Below are 26,084 nucleotides of genomic sequence, written 5' to 3' on the forward strand. Positions count from 1 at the left end.
ACAGGTGAGCCTTCTAAAAAACTCCACAGGACGTAAAGGTGCTGTAGCGCCTTTTTGATCAGGATGGAGGCGTTCAGGGACCAGGATAGATCGTCAGAGATGTGGACACCAAGGAATTTGAACACTCCACTACAGCTCCGTTGATACACACTCCACTACAGCTCTGTTGATGTAGATGGGTGCAAGTGTGTGGCTGCTACACACTGTCGTCTGTCCGATTAGGCCACTATTGTGTCATCTGCTAATTTGGTGATTGTGTTGGAACCATACAGGAACACTGTATTTAGCTTGGTAGGGGTTTTGAAAGGAGTTTGCATACATGTTCTGGCTGCTACAGTTATTACACTGTGATATGTTTTTAATAACCTGTTTTTAACGCATAAACTGCACATATTGTATGTAAGGTCTGACAGAATCTTTAGCATAATCTAGGATGTAGCCAAGGCTGAGGATTAAGAATTTTATAAAGGTCTTGAAAATAGGCCTGTTGGTGTATGTGAATTGTTCTGGCATTGCTTTCTCTAAATCAATATTTTAGGTAGCAGATAAATACAACTATGTACAACTATGCTCTTTTCTCTGAAGGAGATTTGCTTACCGGTAGGTTTCTTAATGCACCCCAAGAAGTAAGCCTACATGTCTCTACAGTATAGTAGAGTGCCTTCACAAGTATAGTATACACTTTATTCTGTACCTTTAGAAATAATAGGGCCGCTTGAAGGGATAACCCTTTGTAGATGTGTCGACAGTGGGGGATCAGGGTGTAGGGTTAGAGGGGTGGGCCCAGAGTCCCTATAAACGTCCCTCACTAGGCAAGAGTATGTGAAAGCTTAGTTCTATTGTCTCTTTCCAGGGACTAGCAGTGAGCCTCCGAGCTATCCTCCATCACCAGATAAAGCACTTGAAAGCATATACTTCAAATGTGTTCCATGTGGGCCCAATAAGTTTATCTCTGTACAGAGGCGACCGCTCACTGATAATGTCAAGAGCAATTTATACACTCACACCGTGCCTTCGTAGCTCACCCAACACGAGCCCAGCAGGGACGCCACTGTACCCTCATCGGCATAAATTACTGCTCTGCTGCGTTAATTGGCCAGCGAGCTCCGAACATCAAATGACCCATTCGTTATTGCTTTTTTTTTTTTTTTTTTTTATTGATTCAGTAGCACCATTTGAACGAGAAATGGAGTTTATCCTGTGGAGCTCTGCATAATAGACCCTTTTGAGGTCAGGCTGTGGGTTTGGAACTTTAATTAAATCCTCCTCTTATGAGAGACTCCAATCTGTCAACGATTTGGTTGTTGAGAGCTGACCGAATCAAAGGTTATTAGGCCATATTATTCTTTTTATATAAGAACAACAGGCTACATTTTGGTGCCACCATATATCCGTCAATATGCAAGGCATGCGCCCAAGTGCTTTCCCTCCGCAGGCTTGTTTAAAATGATTTGGGAACAGGCAATTGCTCCGCTGTCAAGATCCTCTAGGTTTTCCCCCAATGCAACCATTTGGTCAATTTGCCCTCAACTCTCCCCTCCTCCAGATGGCCAAGGTGAGGTGAGCATGTTGTCACTGTTTTCACACAGTGTTACTGGTGTGGTGACCTGGATCCAGATTTCCGATGGCTAAAAATTGAATTGTGAATATTGTGAAAAGGTCAATTTGTGTTCACTCAGTAATTCTTCCTGAGAAATTTCCATCTCTGCTCTCGCTCCCACTGCAGTCGCTACCGTGGCTAATAGCGTTTTTATATAACACTGCCTGCCCTGCTGGATTTAAAAATCTTTTCGAAGCGAACAAAAGTGCAAACAGTGCCTAGGGTTTCACAGCTAGTGCTCACTGCTCACAGGGGGCTTATGATTCAGCCCGCATTTTCCCCATTAGTCTCAGGCTACTGATGTGAAATGGTGGCAGTTGGTCCTGGCTCTGTTTACAGCGAACTTTACCGTGTGGAAATGACAATCTTCACTGTCAAAAATGCAAAATTTCTCACAATGGCTCAATGTGTCACAGATGAACTAAGAGGGTTTGAAAGCCTTCACGTCAGCCTCTCTATGCTCCAGGTCTTAATAGGTCCAGGAATAACAGTGTGTGCTTTCGCAGGAGTGCACCATTCCCCCTTAAACGCTTTCATTAAGTATTCATTAAGTAGTGAACGAAGGCTTTTTATCTCCTCAAACAAGCCTATTAAAGTCTTTGTTCCCTCTCACTGCACACTTATGACCATCCTGTGGAACCGAAGTGCCTTTTTTTTTTGTATCTCTTCATCTCCTCTCATCTTTTCACTGCATGATCAAAAACGCTAATATCCGGTTGGATGTGATGTGCTCTTTATATGTGCTTGTGAGTGAGGATGTGTGTTTTTCAGCAACTGCAAGCCTGTTTCAGTCAGCCGGGCAGCCGATTGAATATCAATTGATTTTTGTATGTTTCCATGGCAACAGCAGACTGGGCCCTGTTTACTCACCTTGAATGTCAGCCGTGTGAACTTACCTTCCGTAAGTGTGTGTGTGTTTGTGTGGTTTGCCAGTCCTTCCGGTGGCAATCCCACGCACAGCCACCATCCACGCTCCGTTTGGAGATTGAAGTCTAATATCAGAGGCGGCAGGCAACCTTGAGGCCTGATGGAGGGACCCTGGAACATTTATTTCATTTTAAACTGAAGTGTAGAAACCTCACTAAGCCAACTCTTCTTTCCTGTAATGAAACCACTAACGGCGAGGACATTCGGGCAGCACGGTGGCTCGGTGGTTAGCACTGTCGCCTCACAGCAAGAAGGCCCTGGGTTCGAATCCTGGTCGTTCCAGGTCCTTTCTGTGTGGAGTTTGCATGTTCTCCCCGTGCCTGCGTGGGTTTACTCCGGGTACTCCGGTTTCCCCCACCATCATAAAGACATGCATTGCATCGTATGAATATGAATGAATGTTGGTGGTGGTCGGAGGGGCCGTTGGCGCTGATTGGCAGCCACGCTTCTGTCAGTCTGCCCCAGGGCAGCTGTGGCTACTGAGGTAGCTTACCACCACCGGTATGACTGTGTATGAATGACAACTGGACTCTGTAAAGCGACTTCGGGTATATAGAGAAGCGCTATATAAGATTGAATTGATTGATTGATTGATTGATTCTGACGACTTCAGTCTTCACAGTTCACATTCTCTTCTCCAAAGTACTGGTAGTTTAGGTTGACATGCATTAGTGTCTAAACAAAACATCAGTTAATTTGCACACTGGGCATGGCTTGATTGGGACACTTTCTTCCAATGAGGAATCGCTGAGAAATTCGGAGTGGTATTCGAGGCGAGAGAGTAGACGAGAGATCACATAAAATACAAGTAAACACACCAATGAATTTTATTTCATAATGTTGTCTTTTTTTTTACATTCCACAGTTTTTAACATTTCCAGATTTTTTTTTTAAAACATCATTTTCATGTTTAAATTTTAACTTTTAAGTTTACTCGACACATTACTGATGAAAAAGACTGATAGTTCCTCATTTTCTTTCATTTTTTGAACATCTCTTAAAAACACTGTAGTGTCTATGCTCTGAATACTATTTACACCATGGGAAGGGACAAAGCGATGAAACCGCCAACCATCACTGAAAGTTCCATGTTCACACTTCTACGTACAGCGACGACCCCGTGGTCACTGGAACACCACAACTCTTTATATCATATTTTACACTGCACGCACCCCTAAGGGCCGTCCCATCATTCTATCTCTTGATGATCATTATGTCATGTGACAGTTCGTGGGCCTGGCATCATGTAGTAGTCTGCTCAGGAACAAGTTAGGTGTTGTCATACTCCGAGATTCCGTCTCTCTCTCTCTCTCTCTCTCTCTCTCTCTCTCACACACACACACACACACACACACACACACACGCTCTCAGTCAATCTGAAACGATCACACTGCATAGCTCCAAGGCTACCATGCTACGCGTGCCCTGCCTCACACTCCCATGCTTTGATTGATTAACTACTGTGCTTCTCTTAGACATTATTCCCTGCCTGGTGAAGTGGGTAAGACAAGGAGGTATTGGACTGATTCGTCAGAATTGCTCACGTATCTCCAGTGCACACCCACCCACAGCTGAATCCCAGAGAAATGTAGGCCGTGTTTTGGTTCATACCTGGAAGGGATGAAGGCGAACGTTACGTGTGTGTGTGTGTGTGTGTGTGTGTGTGTGTGTGTGTGTGAGTGGCAACCGACCCCATTTACGCACAAGCCTCATTGTGTAATGGCCCTGGATGGAAATAAATACTGTGCCATTAAGTGTGTCAAGGAAAGCAACATTACATAAGGTCCCCTGTGCTCCAATGCAAAATACTTCCAAGACTCAACTGTCTTTACACTTGCACCAAAAAACACCAACATGAGTCATATTATGGCAGTTGGGTGATTTCAATTGGAGGCCACTGATTTAGCTTCCAGAACCTTCTACCGGAGTGGCCAAATGTCTGTTTGTTTACAGGGGTTTCTTAACGGAATGTGTGGAAGAAAAAAAGAACTCGAACTAGAAGCTCCTCAAGTGTGTCTGGTGAAGTTAATGTAATTTCACAGTCAATTGCATTATCAGCTTGGGTTCCAGGGTAGCCTCCCTCTCTTTCAAATAACTGAACCACAACAGTGCAAATTAAGAGCTACCAGTGCTTCTCACCGATCCGTATTAGTCTGTCCCAGTGCTTTTGGTGAGGCACACCCACACATGCGAGTCTTTACATTAGCAGTCACATCACATTTGTAATGTAGTGTTGTCACATTCTCATAAATTAGCGGCTCTAAAACCTTTTAAATCTGCATTGGAAATGCTTTCCCGTGACTGAGTGTCATTTGCGACTGCGTAACATCTGCGACTGCGACACCGAGCGTGTTGAGACAGAGCACACAGAGGAGAGTCTTTTCCTACTTTCCGACTCTTTTCTGGCGTTGAATGAAGAGACGTCGTGACTGCGTAAAACGGATGCTGAAAAATGGGCTGCGTTTATCGTCAGGAAAAAAATATGGCGCGCAAAATGGTGGGTGTGGGTGGGTATAGGAGGAGTAGTGATCCTTCTCCGCTTGTGATCCTCCCAGTTGCTCCCTCTGTAGTTGGCACCTGGGGAAGGGGGGCACTGTTCCGCTGCCAACCCAGCGCTGGCACGTCATCTCACCACCGGGTACATATCATTTGATAAAATGCCCGTGTTACACAATCTCATCAGAATACCTCGAATAACTGATTTGCTTGATTTTTGTCAGATGGGTGCATATTTTTGCAGATGAAAAGCATCAGATGCCGGATCATGGTCCGCTGCATTGCGTAAGGCTCAGGAGTTTAGTATGCTGGGTCACGATGAGCAGATCTCTGATGACGGATGTGACGTACTGGGTCCTGGCAGGGAAACGGGACTGAGGGGGTATTGTATTAAGCTTTTTCTTCACTGAATGGCTGTCGGTGTGAGCTTTTGTTCCCATTTCAATAATATAAAATCACAGGAGGGAAAGGGGGATTAAATCACTGTTTCTTATGTATGTGTGTGTGTGTGTGTGTGTGTGTGTGTGAGAGTGTGTGAGTGTGTGAATGAAATTCAGCACTCCTGTGTCTAATAAGAAAGCCTACCACTGTAACATTGAGTCACATCTGGTAAAGAAAAAAAAGTCTGTAAATCTGTGAAAGTGTGATGAGATAAGGGGGTTCTCCGAATGAAACCGGAGACTTCCATAAGATGATGTAATCTCCCTACTGATGGAACAACTGATGCCTGTTTTTTGATTTTCTCTTTCAGATTACTGTCTTTGTCTCTCTATTTCTTTCTTTCTTATTCCCTTTACTTATTTCTTCTTCTGTGCTTCGCTTTTCTTTCAGCCCTGTTTCCTTCACTCTTAGCTTCTTTCTCTAATCTGTTTTCCCATTCCACTTTCTTATTGTCTTTCTTGCTTTCTTCATTCATTCATTCCTTCCTTCTTTCTTTTCTTTCTTCCTTCTCTCCCATCAACAGAATGTGAAACACATCATTTTCCTTTCTTTGTTTCCTGTAGCCTTTCCCCTCCGAGGTAGGTCCTGACTTCACTGTTTCTACGTTTTCAAATGATGATTTGTCTTTTTATGGTATGTCTTCTGTTTTCCACAGAGATGGCAAACCTCCCACACGCAAACACACACACACACACACACACACACACACACACACACACACACACACACAGCTATGAGAAGAAAAAAACCTCACAAACACACACAAATCTCTCACATACAACACATTTGTCCCCAGTTGGTGGTGCTTTTGATATCAGAAAAGTAAAAGATGTATTGAGTGAAAGGGGGACATTAAAAACCTTATCTGAATACACAATCTGGAAGAATGGGATGTCATCTGGGAATGCAACCTAACAAACAAACAAACACACAAATAAAAATGTTTTCCCCTTAATGTATGTTTTCCCACAGGCTTTTTTTTTTTTTTACAATTGTATACAGTGGTGGAGACCTCTGTGCAAGATCACATCCTGCCAGAGAGGTCTTGCATCCTAGGGTCCTTGTGGCTTTTCCAACCCTTAAATAGTCAAGAGTTTGTTTTTTTAATCCAAGACGTTCAAAAAAATCCTATATTCATTGTCTTTAAAGTTCAAGAAATGTCCATACTCCACTGTATTTCGCATCCACTAGCACTCACCAGTGTCCAGTCATTTGCACCAGTCACCATCAGCAAAGCTGAAGAGCTCCCTCCAGTGGGTTTTAGTTATTAGTTATTAATACAATTGTGGATTCCTCAGTTTTCACACTCCAATCTGGCAACATGGGGCCTGGAGTTAGCAAGGCCGTTCAATCCAGTGATTCCTCTGTGTTATTTCATTGCCCCATAGAGGGATGCAGGGTCTTGCTCCTAACATGAGCGTAGTCCAGTGTTTCTGTGCACAGGAACAGCCACCAGAGTTCGTTGATTAATATTGGTCTGTAATTTTTTTTTCTTTCTTTTTTTTCTTTTCAGTACATTTCATTTGTTCAAAGATCATGACACTCATTTTATACTTACACATAATAATAAAAAAAAATCTCTTTTTTTTGTTGTTGTTGTTGGTGGCCATGTTGGAGAAGTGGTTGCCGATGAACGAATGGCATGTTTAGTAACTCGACTGGATCTTGGAATTTGTGTGTAAGTGTGTGTGTGTGTTCTGTGTGCATGTGTGTGTGTGTGTGTGTGTATGTGTGTGGTATTTCTTTCTGCTCTAGCACACAGTGCCGTTCTCCTGTCGGGACTTGGGGAAGGTGGAGCGGGGGATGGGCTGCACGGAGGGGGCCAGCGTGCAGAAGAAGCCGGCGATGAGCGACAGGCCCAGGCCCCCCCAGGCGCAGAACATCGACCAGCCGTAGCCGTGGCTGATGTCGTCCGGAAGACCGTACAGGTAGCGCGGATAACGGGAGAGCTCGAAGTTGATGCCGGCGACGCAGGTGCACAGGGATATGATGCAGAAAGTTCCTAGCAGAGAGAGGAGAGAGAGAGAGAGAGAGCAAGTAAGTTAGTGAAAGAGGGAAACAGGCACAGTTTAAGAGCAAGACAGGAAGACATTGAATTGATGTATGGAAGAGAGGTTACAGCAGGAGGGGAATCAATCAATCAATCAATTCAATCTTATATAGCGCTTCTCTATATACCCGAAGTCGCTTTACAGAGTCCAGAGTCCAGTTGTCATTCATACACAGTCATACCGGTGGTGGTAAGCTACCTCAGTAGCCACAGCTGCCCTGGGGCAGACTGACAGAAGCGTGGCTGCCAATCAGCGCCAACGGCCCCTCCGACCACCACCAACATTCATTCATATTCATACGATGCAATGCATGTCTTTATGATGGTGGGGGAAACCGGAGTACCCGGAGTAAACCCACGCAGGCACGGGGAGAACATGCAAACTCCACACAGAAAGGACCTGGAACGACCAGGATTCGAACCCAGGGCCTTCTTGCTGTGAGGCGACAGTGCTAACCACCGAGCCACCGTGCTGCCCAAAAAGGGCAGGGGAGGGAGGGAGGGCAGGAGAGAAGGAGAGAAAGCCAAGGTGAGGGAAGAGAGGGTGCAAAGGAGAGAGCTGAGAGACACTCACAGGACAGAAAAAAACACAGTCTCACACATACTGCAGTTTGCTTTAACAGCGAATAGAAAAGCGTTTCCTTAACACTGATGGATTTTAATTATTTTCCCACCCCATCACTTGCACAGCCACACTAAAACTCTCCGGCTTTATCATTCATTTTAGGCAGATAAGTCTCACGTTCTGTGTGCGCAGATAAAGGCCTTGTGTCACTGTGGGCTGTTGAAGTGTTAGTGTGCCGGATCAGATGGAATTGGGCTCCAGTAATCTGACCCCATGCTCTCTCATTGCATTTAGGACTTACCATCTTAATTGGCTTTTTAATTGCCTTCTCATTATGCACATGCTTGGGCATCACATTAATCCTGTGCTCATCTTAATTGGGTCTCTGCCCTCGTCACGGGTCCTGTGTGTGTGTGTGTGTGTGTGTGTGTGTGTGTGTGTGTGTGTGTGTGTCACATCAGCTACCAGTGACTTGGCACTTAGCATGAAGCAGGCTTCTTCACTCTTCCACACTTTAGACAGCAGTATCACAACATACTAATGAAGGCTCCTGACACACACACACACACACACACACACACACACACACACACACACACACACACACACACACACACACACACTTTTGCAACTGTTGGCACACATGAGGAGATAGTTACTGAGAGGCGATGACATTGCATGCACTCTCCATCAGGCTGTAGCAGCATTGTGGCATCTGAGCCCAGAGAGAGAGAGAGAGAGAGAGAGAGAGAGAACACGGGGGGCTGACATGGACCCTGATTAGAGATATGACCCCGTTACTTCACATTAGACCTGCTTCACACCTGTCACCAGGAATTCCGAAAGTCCAACATCCAATGGGCTGCCCACCCGCTCGGCCGGCTGTGCATTTGCCTCAAAACTGCCAGGTGTATTGTGTCACACCCGCAGACAAGGGAATGGGTGGCTGGGAAAGCATACTGGTTCAATGATGGACAGCCTGGCTCGCCTGGACATGTGTGGACACAGCGCGAGCCGCAGAGCGAGCGGAAAAACCAACAGCGTTCTAATTGACCGCGTCCCCGACGGAACGTTCCGAGAGAGCCGCGGTTCTCATTCCATTTGATCCCCTTTAATTACGTTTGACTGGTCCCTTAATTGAACACGAGCACTAATCTGTCCTGCCCTTGCTAAGTCCTTCTGCATGAGCGTCAGAGTTGCCGTCTTTTCTCGAAAGACACCCACGAAACCTGCGATCAGATAAACAAACAAGTCTTGCGATCGCTCGGAGACACAGCTGAGACAATACATCTACCGATTGAAATCTCTTTGTCAAACACCAGGGTAGGGAGGCGTCATAGCACGGGCAGCCATTTGATTAGTAGTTTGTCCGGATGAAATCTCAGAAGCGATGAGGAACGGCCCAACGGCTCCTCTCGCACCTTTCCGCACATGTGCAGTAAATCAAAAAGGGTTCGCTGAGTCATCCCTAGGCTCTTATCAGGGTGCACATTTAACCTGGCGGAGTGCTAAAGTCAGATGCAGCCCAGGGTCCTGTGTTAAGATGCCCATGGGAAGGTGGTACAAAGGTGCCCGTTAGATGGAAACTGATATTTCCAAATATATGCTGGATGTCCAGACGAGCTGTTATCTGCCTGGGTTGTGTTTCTTATATCATTTCAATTTACATGAAGTGCATTTAACCTTGAAGATGTTAAAGTCAGACACAGCCTCTTGTTCTTATAAAAAGCATTTGACCATCTTTGGTGTAAGGCACCCAATAGAGATTCTATCAATATAGGATGTCTGGGATAAATGTTATCTGGCTCCGCTATCATTTACATTTAAAAGAGTATTCAGTCCCATCCAATTTACATTACAGTGACTGCAAATATTTTCTCCCAGAGACTTAGATACTTACATTATTCATTACATGCTCTACCAACTGAGCTTGTAAAATAATGATCAAATTAAAGCAAGGGTGGGTGATTCTGGAGAAACCAGCAAGAGTACTCTACATTTTGAAAGTATACAACCAAGAAATCCCAGCCCCTTCTTTCAGACTCTTCCAAAGCCACGAAAGAGCGTTGGAGACGAGAATCATTGGCATCGCTAATATATTCAAACTAATCCATATCTCATTCACATGTGTAATTCTCACAACTACAAAAACACACAAATAAGCTAAATCACCACATTTGTAAAACAACCTGTTTCAAGCCAGTATAGACTACAGTTTACTAGTGGAATAATACATAAGCTGCAGTAGCTAGCTACGTTGGCTAAATAGTTTAGCAAAATAACAAATCCCTCCCTAAACAAACCAGATAATTACCTGTCTAACAGAAATACAGCAACCATGGTGTCACTTCTCAAGCCCTTCAACTCCGTCAGTTATCGCCTGTCCTTAACCTCCTGGGGCTGCATTGGGTTGAGGAGCTAGGCTATAGCTCGTTATGTTAACTGCAGCTCCATCAACTGTCTGGCTGTCTACAAACCATCAAGTGTCTGGCTTACTGAACTTTCAGGCTTGGATCCTGAACCCCTTTGGTCCTTATCTCCTTTGCTGCCAACAGACTTATCTCAGGCTCAGTCTAATTTCTTTTTAGCTTGCTTTTTCCTCCATTGGTCTTCTGTTTACTTGTTCTTATCGTATAAGCTGTTGTTGGCAAAAGCAGGGATGGCCACTTTGTCCATTGCTAGCGGCTGTTTATATGCCATTGCGTTTGCTCCTGAAGCCCCTCACTGAATCTACGGAGCTTGACCGAGTGAGGGCATGAGCAGGGGGGGGGGGTCTGCCCACAGCGGGACCAGTAGTGATCGACACTCCTTCAGACACTCCGTCAGACACTCCTCCTGGCTCTCATTGGTTGTTTTGATTCGGTCATGGTGGATTCTTGAATGGCAGGAGTAGCACTGTGTGATTTTTTTCACAGATTTTCTGTCTCATGCATTACTGTCAGGACACAGTGACAGTTCTAGCAAATATGACACAAAGTTATTTTTATCCATGTTACCTATTGCAACTTTAAGATACCAACAGAAAAAAAGTGCCATTGGCCAGTCACTGGGTGAAACTACACCAAGATGTAAATGTTAGAATTGTAGGAGTATGAAAGTATCTAGAACTGGCCTGGATTCTCAAACTTTCACTCAGTGATCTGTAATTTTGTGGTTTTGACCTTCGATTTCAATAGCGCTCTAGGGCTCTTGTGTAAGCAGTAGCCTACACACTCACCACCGCACAGAAGGAAATGTTTCATGTCTGAAAGGATGGCCTTGTCGATTCACACATAAGTACGTGCGGATAGAAACAAACGCTTTGTCTCTAAGGCACATGCCTGCCGCACGTCAGCTAAGAACACATGCACTGTGTGCACTCGCTTATAAGATGCTGTGGATAAACAACAAATTGCAGTCATTTTCAGGGAGGTAAATTCAATGACGTTACATTCAGGGCCATCACATCACTGCTTTGATAACATTGCTATAGCATGCCAGTGCTGTGGCTCAACCTGTGGAGCATCGTGCTAACCACGCTAAGTTTTTATGTGCATTGTTACACCCACAAAGGTGTGACTAATTTCCCAGAAACTTAATAGTTATGTAATTTTCAGTAAGTTATTATGTTTATGGGAAGGCAACATTTTTTATCTCATCAAATATAATAAATCACAAATATAGTACACATTCTACCTGCTATATCAGTATGTTTGTCAAAGATCATCACCATCTAATGAAATTTCCTGATCATATAATCTCTTTCTCTCGAGTGTGTGTGCGCCTGCATTCATGTATGCATTCTGCGTGTGTGTGTGTCTGTGTTTGTGTGTGTGTGTGTGTGTGTGAGCATGCATGAGACTCTTCTCACTGGATTTGAGGGTTTGGGTGGACTATTTTCTCACTACTTGGATAGAAATGCATCTGTGTGGTTGGTGCATCTGTGTTGTTACTGTGGAAAATGTGATTGAGTGAGAAGTTAAGAAAATACCCCCAAAGATTAACCTAATATCAAATTGACCTGCATTAGCATTTTTATATCAATATTGGAGTTCAGTGTGCTATACGATCAATTTTACCCCATTTCAGAGGGGCTAGACTAAAACTAAATTTATTTTCAAGCCAAATAGGTGGATGAGATCATAAATAACATTTTTATAGTCTATTGAAAGACTACAGCTGTAGGCAAATGTGCTATTTGTCATTTTGTTTTGACAAAAATAATCAGATCGATACAACGGACTCCAGCTTGCATACACACTGTGTAGATGCATGACAGGGTCAAGAAATGGTCCAGTACTGGTAATCGAAGACAATATACAGACAACCTATCCATTGCTGGTCAGGCTGAATAAGGCGCAGAATGTCATCATGTAGTGATGTACTACATTTGTCGGTTATTACAATTTTGACAAAACCTTTGAAAACTGACAATAACAATAGGTGACCTCTGAACTTTGCTGCTTGCCCCCTAACTATAATCTGGACATAGTACACACAACACTGTCAATCTAAACATTAAATCAATTGTACGGGTTGTATTTTCAGGAAATGTATTAGATGGCAAAGATTTGTGACAACATACTTCTATAACTCATAAGGTAGAATTTTACTATATTTGTGATTTATTACATTTGTTTTAATAAAAATGGTACCTTCCAAGAAATGTAATAACTTCCTACATACGTAATAATTATTATGTTTAAAAAGTGCAGATTTGTTTTATGTTTGTGCAGATTTGTTTTATGTTTGTGGTTATATTACCTTAATGGGTGTAACATGCACTATTGCTTTAGAAAGAGATTCATCTTCTAAATACAATAATGTTATGTCACATAAGTTTCATATCCACTGCCGTTACTTCAATTGAATAAAATGAAATTGGACTGAATCGAATCAAATTACATTGGACTGTATTGAATCTAATTGAATTGAACTGAGTTAAGGTGACTCACCTCCCATGAGGAAGAGCAGGCCGGCCACATACTGCATGAGGCCGCGGTCCCAGCAGCAGCCCAGGAGCCCGATGATCCAGCCGAACAAGATGATAGCCACCGCCATACCCATGAAGCCGGCTGTCATCCGCCGCAGGTCTGTGGGGACAGATTATACAGGCGTTCACTAAGGTCACCTCTGCAGCTGTGCTACGGGTCCTTTACACCAGTGAGTAGAGTCGAAATCATGCATACAACCAAACAGCGAAAAGAGAGTTTAGGTTCGAAGATTTTTACTGCGGATCAGCGTTTCATTCAAATGTTAGATCTGTGTACAGGCTGTCACAGCAGGTGGCTACATAGGGTGACCCATTATATTTCCCCAATTTCCAGACTATCTCTGTCACTGTTTCTTTTTGTTTCATGATGCAATAGTTGTTATAGGAGCCATGCACCCTTTTATCCTTGGTGGCTTTGTGTACTCTCTGAATCTTGGCAAAGAATGAAAGAATGCTCTTATGTGGGGAGGGTGCACTTCATTTCCAGTTGTACAATAATGTGTGCTGTGCTTTTAATCAACTGATATTGAAGGTGAATACTCTCTCCGTTCTCACATGGCTGGAAGTAATAGCTTCATCAAAACTTTACCCTCAAAGCATACAGTATTTTTTTCCGATAACTTTGAGAGTACCATTCTGAGCAGAAAAGAAGAAACAAACAAAAAAAACAATTAAGGATGCAAAAGTGCAAAACTGCTAACGACTAAAGTGAGGGGTGCTTCTTTTTAAGAGATGAGTCTAAAGATGTCAGTACTTGAGTTCCACAGGGGTGTGCTGCCTCCCGTCGAGGGCCATTACTGCCTTCTGTTCCCATCTTTATCTCAGCAGAAAACCTTGCTCGCTGGAGCAGGCTACAGACACAGCATGCCGCCCACCCACTCCCGGTGAGCTTGGGAAGCCCAGAACAACACTCCCACAGGCCCCACTCTAATCTCCAGACTCTGGCACAACTTTTTTCATCCTCGCTGGTGTGACTGTATGGCAGGTACGGGCAGCAGGGCTATGATGCCGGGAGCCGCCGGGACGTGGGGGACTGCGGCGCCGCGGCGCGTGTGAGTTAGCCGAGGTGACAGAGCGTGGCTCCGTGCTGCAGGGCAGGGGCTCAAGCTGTCAGGGCGCCCATGGTGACTAATGTCACGGTTCGGCTCCTTCCACACAGGGGTTGGGGGGTGTTGGGGTGTGTGTGTGTATGTGTGTATGTGTGGGTATGTATGGGTATGTGTGGGTGTGGGGGTGAAGCCAAGGCCCGGGCCACGGTCCGGCTGAGCCTGAGGGGGTGGAGGATCAGAAAGACAGACGGAAGATCTCTCTGTGTGTGTGTGTGTGTGTGTGTGTGTGTGTGTGTGTGTGTGTGTGTGTGTGTGTGTGTGTGTGTGTGTGTGTGTGAGAGAGAGAGAGAGATAGAGAGGCTGAGAGAAAGAGAATAAAAAGAGGAGAGGTAGGTGGAGCAGGGGAAGAAAATGGAAGGGAAAAAATGAAAGGTCATGCAAATCTTTTTTTTCCTCTGGGCTGGCACGATTGGTTTAACACATCTTTAAACCTGAGCAGCCCTATTACATTCCGTAATTGCACTGCCAAACTGTTGGTTTCGGGAAACGCAAAGCAATTCCGTCCGAGAAGAGACTGGGCTTAACACGCATAGCAACAATTGTCACCCAGCTAATTGGGTTGAACTTCAACTAATTGTTCCTCGCAAAACTTCGGTACACAGTTGCTCACTGAAGGGGCCTCACCCCGTGCCCACACCCACACTATTATTGACTGACCGAGTCGAGATCTATAGCGGCCATTTGAGAGAGTGGCAGCTCCGTGGATCAAAAGAGCATTGCAATCATGAGTATTGACTACGAGACAACAACTGTGAAGACAACACTATTTTTTTTGACTGCGTAAAAACATTCAAGCAAAATCCCCAATCATTTGTTGTGGATAGCCATTAGCACAACTGACCCCAAAAGACCAAAACTGAACCACTTTTCAAGGCAGCACAAAGGCCATTCCGTGGTATTTTGTGAACCAGAAGCAGTCAATATCAGGAATATGTCTCCACTCAGCCTTCCTGCTGGGATTATAGTTCAGAACCACACAGTTGAGAGGAGCTTGATTTGAGATGTCCTACCCAGCCTAATCAACAACTTATTGGGCACTTAATAGGTACTGAGGGGGAGGTCAGCTGTTTAAAATCCATCTTAACAAAGTCGCAGTAGTTTCACAGGCTGGAAATAATGCTGCTATTGGATCCATTTAGTCCTTTCTTACAAGGGTGACGTTGTAGAGAAACTTGAGAGAAAAGGGTACAGAAAGTAGGTTCTTCCGATGGGAAAATAGTTTATCAAATGATTCTCACTGGTGCTCAATGATCCCCAATGGTTTGATTAGCTATGAGTGCCTGTGCTTATCCTGGTAGTTACGTTTTATGACTTTTCACTCAATCCAAATACATTTTACTAATCCTCATGAGAGATATCCCAAAGCCTATGGAATGTGTCCAGATATTTTCAAACAAATATTTCCAAATACCTCTGCATTGCCTCTGATTTAGGTCAGATGCTAGAGCCTGGATCTAAAAAATATTGTATGTAAAACCACACCAGAGCTTGCGATTCTCTTAATGCCTTGTGACAACATTTGTGCATCTTGCTTCTTAGTGTCAGTAGTCTCATTAAGCAGCACAAGAAAAAAAAGCTGATAAGTGAATCATGAATCATCATTTTCCATCTGCCAAGGAGAAAAGAGAATAGTAACTGTGTCTATGTACAAAACCAGAACAAATTCCAGGTAGGTGTAAACCTACTTGCCAATAAATACTGATTCTGAACAGCTGACGTCCAGTTAATACAACGCCACACTACGCACAGTATGTAGCTCTTTAAGACTGAGAGGTGAAGGAAACCATCCCATAATATATGCTTGAGGCACGCTCTCCCCCTGCTTCAGTGGAGGAAATGAGCGGGCTCACTGACCTCTGACCTCTGGCTCCGATAAAGATCAAAGAATGTGAAAGATCACGTTGACTGTTTAATGAAAAATGCTTCATGTGAGGAGATTTGCATGAGAGATACAACTCTCTCCCCCTTTCTCTCCGTCCCTCTCTCTCTCTCTCTCCCTTTTTTGTAACATTTCTACAGTTCTAATCTCCTAATGGTTCTGTCACTATCGTACAATCTTTCACACACACAGCTGCTACAAACATTCTAATCCTCTCGCGTCTCCCACTGCAATGACAGTGCTGAAACTGCTACGGAATTCAAATCAGTGAGTGGAATTGATTCATTAAAACAACATATAGTATTTATACAAATATGAATGACATTTCTAGAGAGGGCACTAGCCATCACCGATCACCCGTTTGGTGCCCCGTCTATGAACTCAAAACAAGACAGGCAGCAGTATTTTTTAAATGTTAATCTGCATTTTGCAAGTCTGCAAGTGAAGGCAAATATAAATGGATGCATTTATGTTTGTCACAGACTGAGAGGAAGCCTGGCTGACCTGTTTTTAATTTTTTTTGTTTTTTTTATGTTTAAAAAAAAAAAAGCGACAGAGAGAGCAGAGACGGAGATTAAAGCGTGCCATCTCTGCCTGTGACAGCTGTCACCTGTTGAGACGGACAGTTTATGGCCTTTCTCAATCACTGGCTGCAGCTGTCGTCATGGCTCCCACAGGAGCTCAGTATCTGCAGCCGAGAGGAGGAGGAGAGAGAGGAAGGGAGGTGGGGGGAGGGCACAGGGGAGAAAGGGAGAGGCTGGCCGTGTGTGGTGAGGGACTGCAACATCAGCGTCTCTCTGACATGCACACTGCAGAGGGCCTTTTCAGAGAGAGAGAGAGAGAGAGATGAAGAGAGAGAAAGAGAGGGGGAAGAGAGAGAGGGGAAGAGAGAGAGAGAGAAAGAGAGGGGGAAGAGAGAGAGGGAGAGGGGAAGAGGAGGGGGAAGCAGAGCAAGAATGACAGATAGATAGACAGGAGGCCATCAGTCTGTGGCACGGCCTTGGGCAGAGAAAAGGTTTCCATGACCTATCTTCTTCTGTGACTTCATCTTTCTGCCTATTTCCCTTTTCTTTCTTCCTTTCTGAATGTGCGCACGGCACCCCAGGGCTTTTAACACATGCAGGTGTAAGAAGGAACGAGTGAGAAACTGAGAAACGGAGCGAGAAAATATTTGTTTCTGAAGAATTTGAGACCCAGCCTGTGTGCTTATCAGTACTTCATTGACAGAAGCGTTATTTGAGTACGTTGCTGCTGTTGGCTTCAGAGGGTAAAAGGAGACAATTCTCATTTCGTTTCTCAACTTGTCATTCTTTTGTGAAATTCACCACACCGCCAGCACATATCTGATATCTCATTATGTTTGCCATGGCATTACTACATCATTCTTCTCTTGTGTACTTCTGACCTGCACGTTTATTCTTTGCTTTTCTTTCCAGCTTCTGAAAACCAAACCCTGCAAAAAGAAATGCAAACAACCGGGTAAGAAACATCCATGAATCCACAATCGATCCCCGCCCATCCTATCACTCTCAGGAATGGATTTCCCCTCTCCATAACCGACACAGAGTGGATTTCCAAGATGGTGGGTCCCCAGTGCTCTGATACTCCACATCGATGGCTTTTGTTGCATCGCTGGCCTTTGTGGCATCGATAGCCTTTGTGGCATCGATGGCCTTTCTGAGCAAATCCATACAGACTGGCCTGGTTCGCCTCACACAGCTGGAGAAGTTCGTTGGCGGTGGTATTATCTTTATTTCCACACTGAATACTGTAATCAAGGGCAATGATACAGGGGAAATCCCATTGCGCATCTCCGCTCACTGATCAAGCCAAGCTTTTCAAACCTTGACATGGGCATATCCCATGGTTTGCAAGATTTGAGAAATAACATGACGTGTTTGGGAAATACGTGATGCAGGAAACAGCAAATGCATCTCATCCAAAATGCATGGTGGTTCTCGTGGCAATCTTAAGTGGTTGCATTGATGCATGTGAAGCTGATGCAAACAGAGCATCTTGGTTGCATTACCTCAGGCTCCAGCAACTTTCAGTCACTGATAGGTCATGCATGCCTTTCTGGAGAGAACATTAGCTCCTGTAAGCACATATGGCATTGTTTGTCTTGGCTAATCCTTACACGTAGCTACATAGTTCTCATCACCGTATATGATTCAATGGGCCTGGAGAGCTTGAATGGAGCCTTGTGCTAGCAAGCCGAGTTAATAGCTGTAACATCCTCAGACTACATTTGTAATCCCGTAGACAAAGAGAGCATCTTGCCTGGTTGCATGAGCAACTATTGCCTTCACTGCCAGATTATCAGACTTTATTTCCCCTTCGTTTTCATGTATAGCTCATCAGCAGACGCTCAAAGCCCTTTCTCCCGGTTCGTTCGGCAGCAAAGTCTCTCACCTCTAAGTTAACACTGCCTAGCGAGTCGCAGATGCTCAACCCCACGAGTGTACCTCGTGACACTCCCCGAGTCGTGCCCGTCGATGACACACCTTACTTTATCTCACTTCGCTAAAAATACAATCCTATGCTAATGTGGTACATGATAGTGATTAGCTGTAGCAATGGGGGGTGGGGTGGGGGGGTGTCAGCTCGAGGGCGGGGGACGGTGTTGAGAGCAGACGGAGGATAGAGGGATAGAGAGAGAAAGAGAGAAATAGTTCCTTAAGCCTAATGGGAAAGCAGCAACTGCACCTGTTCCCAGGACCCCTCATTTGCATTGTAATGCTCACCTGGTGAGGTGACAAAAACGCTGCACATTCACATGTCAAAGGCTGACTTTCAAAAAGGAATATTCTAGCGCACCAGGAATGAAAATCTAGTCTTGCACGACCCGGAGCCTCTTTCGAGCCGAAGGGGATTGAGTCAAATGGGACTTCGAGAACTGAAATAGGTCTTCGCCACCCCACTGGCCTAGTGTCCTAATCCTGGCCTTGAGCTTGGAAGAGATTCTCTACACAGAAAATTGAATTAGTGTCCATCCACAAACAGGTTATTATAGGTTCTATTACAGTGGCCTAATTGAGTTAGACAATAATTGGATAGCCAATAATCAGTATGTAAATGAGATTCAACTGAATCACAAAGCGTTTTTTACCGACCCGGGAATACCTTGTTTTGTCACGAGGTCGACACGTGACCAGGATGAGCTTGTGCGTCGGAGACCGCCTGCTCCCAGCCCTAATTGGCAGCCCTGCGTGACAGCTTTGCATGGTAAGCACTTCAGCACTTCCCGAAAAGCGCTGGGCCTTTCATGTCGTTCTTCCTGTTGTCCGCCCTTGGTCTCAGTGCCACATTAGAACAACATATGCCCAAACAGGTGCACCTGTACCACCAGAGGAGGCGAGTGACCAGCAGGTACCGTTGGCAACGAAAGACAAAAAAACTGAAAAAACAAAACAAAAACACAGCGCTCCACCTGAACATGGCTGGCTTGTGTTTACACTGTCGACACAAACACCACTTGTTCGTATTAATAAATCAGAAGCGTGCAATGCGATAGCTCCGCTCTGAACCTTTATGCCGACTTTGCTATGAGATGAGCAGGCTCAGCATATCACCCAGTGGGGACAAAGTTACAGTTTCTGAGAGGTCTACAGTGCCTCGGCCTGTCTCTCAAACCAGCCCGACGGCACTGCCGCGACGACAACAGCAATAACACTGAGGCAAGCAAACAAACAAACAAACAAATGAAGTAGCACGGGATGAAACTGAAAGAATGGTGTGGTGCCTCATATGGGTGCGGTGAATGGGAAACGATAATACAGATCAACTGGCGCCCGCTAAACGATGACGGCTTCTCCTCCCCTCTTGCTGATTAGGAGCAGTAAGCTCTTGCATTTGCTGGATAATAAAGACTTTCTTTTTTGTACTGTATCAGGTTTTGACAGACACCACACTGTGTTGTCTGTGTGTGTGTGTGTGTGTGTGTGTGTGTGTGTGTGTGTGTATGTGTGTGTGTGTCTCCTTCTGTTATTTATTAGCCTGCACTGTTCTGGCTTGTGCCACCATTTCCTTTTAATTACATTTCCCACCACCACCATGATTGAAAGAATGCAAGAAAAACAAAGAGCTCCAGAGGAAGAATTTTTTGTCCTCTCCGCCCCCTCCCTCTTTCTTCTGAACTGCTGAATTGCAACATCTCGTACTGATAAGACGTGCTTTTCCACAAGACTTCCCCTCCCAGCTGATTACGCCCAGCATTGTTCGGCTGTCTGGAAGAAGACACGTAGCGGATACACACTCTCGGGATTCTAAATTAGGCTGCTATGCACCTGGGCATATGCTGTAACTACACGCAGGCAGGATACCACATAATTTATTAAAATAGCTATGTGGTTGTTATTCGACACGACCCATAGGGCATGGTTTGAGGTTTTGGTTGGGAGTTAAGGTGGAGGGACTCCCAGTTGGGGTTCCAGAGAGCTATTAGACACCCTACCAACCACAACCCCCCCACCACCACTGTGGATCTCCCCTGTGTCAGACAGAATAGCTGTCTGGACTGGCTGATGGGGCTATTGAGCTTTAATTTAGGGAGTCTGCGGAGTGTGTGTCGTGTGACCTCACATCACAAGCCACTGTATGCTACTGTCTGTGTGCTACTGTGTGTGTGTGTGTGTGTGTGTGTGTGTGTGTTCATCCTCTTTGTGTATTTTCCCTTGTTTTTACTTCTCATTATCTCACATTCTTGTCTGTTCCTCTTTCCAGGTCTCATATATTCCTTCCATCTGTCTCCAACACACATTCCCTCCCGCTGTATCTTTCACACTCACACACACACACACACACACACACACAACTAACGATCACACTCTCACCACCCAAAACTAGGGACCGCTCTGCACCCCCCCCCCCCGCCCTCCCACCCCTCGGGCAATTCAGAGCAGAGGCAGATGAGCTGCCAACCGGGGCAGCTGAGGGCATTGGGGGATTAGAGGGCTGGGCAGCGACGACTGACCGACAGCCGCTGTCAGCTCCCAAGTGGACGGACGATGAGTCAATCCAGAGTGATGTGCCAATCAGGGCACATTGTTTGGCATGAGTGGGCGGGTATGTTTGTGTTTACCAGAAGGGCAAGGCACATGTCAGTCCACACCGACAGAAAGACTCTCAGAGGGGGTAGAGTGACAGGACGGCGAGCATTGGCAAAGAATTGCCACGGCGATACGCCGTTAGTGTTTGTCTATCACAAGCGTTGGGAGTGACCGTGCGTGTGTGTGTGTGGGGGGGGGGGAGAATGACAAGACTGTCGCGCCCTTGCTACAAGACGGTGTCACCCTATAAACATCACCTAGCACAGGACCTTGCATGGGATTTTAGACAAACAACAAAACCGTCTATAGAGGCCCTTTCTTCTGTGTCTTATTTTCAAGTCATGTCTGAAGTCAATTCAAATGTCTCTTCTAACAGTAGTGTCACCCATTGATTTGGCAGAATGTTGATGACGACTGTAATAAAGGTGGTAATTACTTAACGGAGCGACACGGTGGCTTTCATGTAAGGTTCCCTGTCTGAGGGGAAATAATAGCAATGATTTACTTTAGTTTCCCAGGAGGAAAGGTACACAATGAATAATAAAATGTAAAATAATGGAAAGCTTTTTGGATACAACATCTGTATGAAGAATAGTGTATGTGGGAAAGACAGGAAATGGTGGTCCTTACTCTTCCCTCCACTGCACTGTATACCAACACATCCACCAGCTTCTTCCAGATCAATAAGAGCCACAGGAGGGTTGAGAATGAGCTAGGAAGTAAACGCTGCCGCTTCAACTTACAATAGAGACGGAGGGCTGGAGAGGTAGACAATGAAACCCTTAGTCCCCAACATGGTGGTGAGGGGTGCAGCACCAGTGAGACCATCAGAGTACATCACAGGGTAGAGCAGCATATTAGAGCACCGGCAGCCATTTTGTCCAATAAATGTACGAGTCTGATAATAGTGGACCACAGGCTTTCAGTCAAGTCAAGTTTACACAAAATACACAAAAGCATTCAACACTCAAAACATTCAAATAGAGGTGTACAAGGATAACTGGAACTGGAATACACACACACAATGATCTGGGGGAAATCGAAACAGTGCTTGGTGATGATGTTTCTAGAATATTCTCCATGTTCCCCCAGCCCTCCTGTGAGGAATTAATAACTTTTCTTTTAATCAAACGCGGAGGTTGAGCGGTTTAATGGTGTTGTGCAACACTCCGGCGCGAACAGCGGCGGTGGCAACAGCGGGGCCTGGTGACAGCCAATCAGTCAGCCTGTGCCGGAGCCTCGTGCGTTACATCATTAAAGCGGCTCGTGTTTCGACAGGCAAACAGCTCACTCTCACCCACAGGACACAGCATGAGACACACTTAACCTGCCGCATGTTTCCCATCCTGAGAGTGTGGCTAGTGTGTCTCTCTCAGTCTACCCACCCTCTTTCTTTCTCTCTCCTTAATGTCCCTCTCTCTCTCTTCTTTTGCCCATCATCTCTTTTCCTCTCCCACTCTATTCCTCTCTCTCTTTCTCTCTCTCTCTCTCTCTCTCACACCTCTCTGGAAAGCTGAGGGAGGAGATGTGACAGTGTCATTGCACAGGCCCTGAGGACAGCTGTGAAGAGGATTAGCAGGGGCAGATCGGGCCGGCAAAACACTTCTTTAACAGGTGCTGCTAGTCACATCCACCAGAGAGTCCCAGAGCGGGACGAGCAGCAAACAGAGCTCCAGAGCCTGGGACAACTACAGCTGTGAGAGGCCTACGCACTGTCTGTGGAAGTCTTTTAGCACGCATAGCGTTCAACTCCTCAGCAAACACGACCTGCTCGGGGGAATATGCTAAAGCAGAGATGACTGTGTGTGAAATACACTAGGGACAGGCACGACTGTATGGAACTGTGACTCAACAGAGGATGTCTCTCTCTTTCTTTCTTTCTCTCTCTCTCTCTTTCTTTCTTTCTTTCTTTCTTTCTCTCTCTATCTCTCTCTCTCTCTCTCTCCCCACTTTGGTTGTCCTCTCATCACTGCTCTGAGCAGTCAGCCAATCAGAGACACCAAAGCGGAGGTGCCCATCAATCTGCCCTGACGGCCATGGCATCCCATCCCTCATCCGGCGTTTCCACGGTGTCATCACAAACAGTGAGCTAGAGGACAGTGTGGAAGAATGAGGTGTGTGTGTGTGTGTGCGATACTGTGTGTGTGTGTGTCTGTGTGTGTGTGTGTGTGTGTGTGTGTGTGTGGTCGGCATTGTTGGTGCACACAGTCAAAGTGGGCCTTTAATCTGCTGATGTATGTTCAGCAATGGTCTTTAAATTACAACGCATGGCTCTATCCGGCTGCTGCACAAGTGGCAGAGTAATCCAGACCTGTCTTCTCTGCCCTGCCCTGCTGTGATTGGTGGCTGGGAATGGTAGGGCAAAGGAAGTGGGGGGGAGGGAGGTTGGGGGCAGAAGAGTCCTCACCCTTTGCTATTCAGGGACATTGAAGAGGCTTATTGTGTGTGTGTGTGTGTGTGTGTGTGTGTGTGTGTGTGTGTGTGTGTGTGTGTGTGTGTGTGTGTGTGTGTGGCAGGGGACTGGTTAAAGGGGGAGAACACTGCTGTCAACTGGAACGAAACCAAAGCAGCCACACAAGGCAGTGGATTTGCATACACAACATCAGCCTAAGCTAAGTTAAGCTGCCACAGGAAAGGGAGTGAGAAAAAGAGAGAGGGAGAGGGTGAGAGACTGAGAGAGAGAAAGAGGATGAGAGAGACTGAGAGAGAGAGAACAGTGAGAGAGAGAGAGAAGAGAGTGAGAAACTGAGAGAGAGGAAGAGGATGACAGAGATTGAGAGAGAGGACGAGGATGACAGAGACTGAGAGAGAGAGAGAGACTTAGAGAGAGGAAAAGGGAGACAGAGGCTGAGAGAGAGAGAAAGAACAGAGTGATAGACTGAGAGAGGAAGAGGATGAAGATGAGAGAGACTGAGAAAGAGGAAGAGGATGACAGAGACTGAGAGAGAGAGAGAGAGAAGAGAGTGAGATACTTAGAGAGAGGAAAAGGGAGAGAGAGACAGAGAGGAAGAGGATGACAGAGACTGAGAGAGAGAAGAGAGTGAGATTTAGAGAGAGGAAGAGGATGAGAGAGACTGAGAGCGAGGAAGAGGATGAGAGAGAGAGAAGAGAGTGAGGGCTCTCTAATGACTGCTTTGGATTAGCGAATGGAAATGAAGGGTCTGTTCCTTTAGGAGCGGAAATGTGGCTGTGAAGGCTTAAAGGAACCCAGATGAATTGAGAGACAAAGCAGGAGAGTGAAAGAGAGAGAGAGAGAGAAAGAAAGAAAGAAAGGGGAGAGAGAAGTCAATGAAATATTATCGGAAGCCTATATGTGTACTGCCACTCCACAGGAACTAGTTGAGCTTGTGGGCAATTGAAGAACAGACTTGAGCAATGTCAGTGTCAGAGAGTCTGTCCCCATCTTCACTGCTCCCCTTCAGGCCGTTAGAATTGCTACAGGATGGCAACGCAAGATAAGTGACTTCTGGAAGCACAATTGTCTGCTGTCTTCTGACGATGTTTGAAAAATTCTCAAAAATTCTCCAAAAAAAAAAATATATATATATAAAAAAGATTATACCCGTTGCTTGTGACAGCATGTCTTAGGCCCATCCGAGGGGAGGTTAATTAGTTTCCCATGTGCTGTCTTTCACATTCGTAATGCTTTCGTACCTGTGGTCTATTCTGCTCTGCCGTCCTCTCTATACTATGACTGACTAACAGCGTACATCACACACACACGCACAGTGGCGTGTTGGCAGACATGCACATTGGGGGTGGGAGGTTCTGCTCGTTATAATCATGTCTAATCATGAAGGGGGCCTGTGGGTTCAGTCCCATGCCACATCCTGACAAAAAAAACCCTCATAAGTCAACTCCTAGCTGGGCGAAGGTGGGTTCAGGTGGGGGTCAGGGATGATGCAGGGCCAGGGTGAGTAGGCTGTAAATTACCATGGTGAGCTGGCAGAGGGAAAATGAATGGGAAAGGAGTGTGTGTTTGTGTCTGTGAGTGTGTGTGTCTGTGTGTGTATATGTCTAGGATTGAGGGGATGCTTGCATGTGAGTGTGTATGTGTGTGTGCGTGTGTGTCTCACAGAGGGATGGGAAGAGAGAGAGAGGAATGAGAGAGAGAGGGGAGGCACCTAACCAATGACTGTCAATTTAAAAAACAGCATGATGTCATACTCTTACATTGGTTAAAAATGATGCTGAAATTCGTCATGTTTTCTGCATTTGTGCAGGGCTCAGAGCCTGTACAGTAAGGGCTACTTGGAAGAAGAGTTAAAGGTACAGTGACATAACAATTCCAGCCAATCAGCATGATACTTCAGGAGCATGGAAAGGAGGGGTGTAATTTGACTGGCTGTTCAGTTCAAATATTACAACCTTTCACCAGAATTGTGGACTGCATCTTTAACGTTTAACGTTAAGCCGTCTTTACATTGTTGCGTAGTTTTCACTCTAAAATGACCAGACGTCATGCATTTCCTACGTGAGATCACAAACCGCATGCAAATGGGCCCATTCGAGTGCTATGCAAACAAATCCAAGTCCGACAGAGGTGCAAACTTGTCCGACAAATCCAATCCGACAGTCCTACCGGAAGATAGCGTTGCTATGGTTATGGTGTAAACAATTATTTCAAATTTTGCATTATCTGCTAATATCAGCACATCTAACAGCACATCTAACAGCTCTCAAGTAGAAAAAAACAACATTTCCATGGTCCATTACGGATCCTTGGGGCGGCTTGCAAAAATCTGAGCTGAAACTACACAATAATGTGAAGGTGGTTTTACACATGAGGTTGGAGTGTTGGACAGGTTATCTCATAACCAACAGATCTCTTGCTTAGAACGTTTGGAACATTGGGACCATACCCAATGACGTCAGTGTGAGTGACTTAAAGGTACAATATGTAGTTTAGAATGAGCCCTTCGTATCTACATAGGGAGCGGGTCCTCTTCCACGGAGTCCGCCATGTTGCACCACCATGTTTCTACAGAATGGTTCCC

General features: G+C 45.4%; 1 protein-coding gene across 4 annotated transcripts in view; it reads right to left on the reverse strand.

Annotated features, from left to right (window-relative positions):
• Positions 1-3,330: 3,330 nt before the first annotated feature.
• Positions 3,331-26,084, reverse strand: part of tmem178b (transmembrane protein 178B) — a 101,570-nt gene continuing 78,816 nt past the window's right edge. For all 4 annotated transcript variants that reach the window (XM_031582392.2, XM_031582390.2, XM_012841366.3 and 1 more), the window contains exons 4-5: positions 13,014-13,151; positions 3,331-7,466 (exon numbers count right to left, since the gene is read on the reverse strand). In XM_031582392.2, coding sequence (XP_031438252.1) covers positions 7,216-7,466; positions 13,014-13,151 — 389 coding nt within the window. In that variant the 3' untranslated portion in view covers positions 3,331-7,215. The remainder of the gene's footprint in view (positions 7,467-13,013; positions 13,152-26,084) is intronic.

Source organism: Clupea harengus, chromosome 16 (genome assembly GCF_900700415.2).
Source record: "Clupea harengus chromosome 16, Ch_v2.0.2, whole genome shotgun sequence".
NCBI classification, from domain to species: Eukaryota; Metazoa; Chordata; class Actinopteri; order Clupeiformes; family Clupeidae; genus Clupea; species Clupea harengus.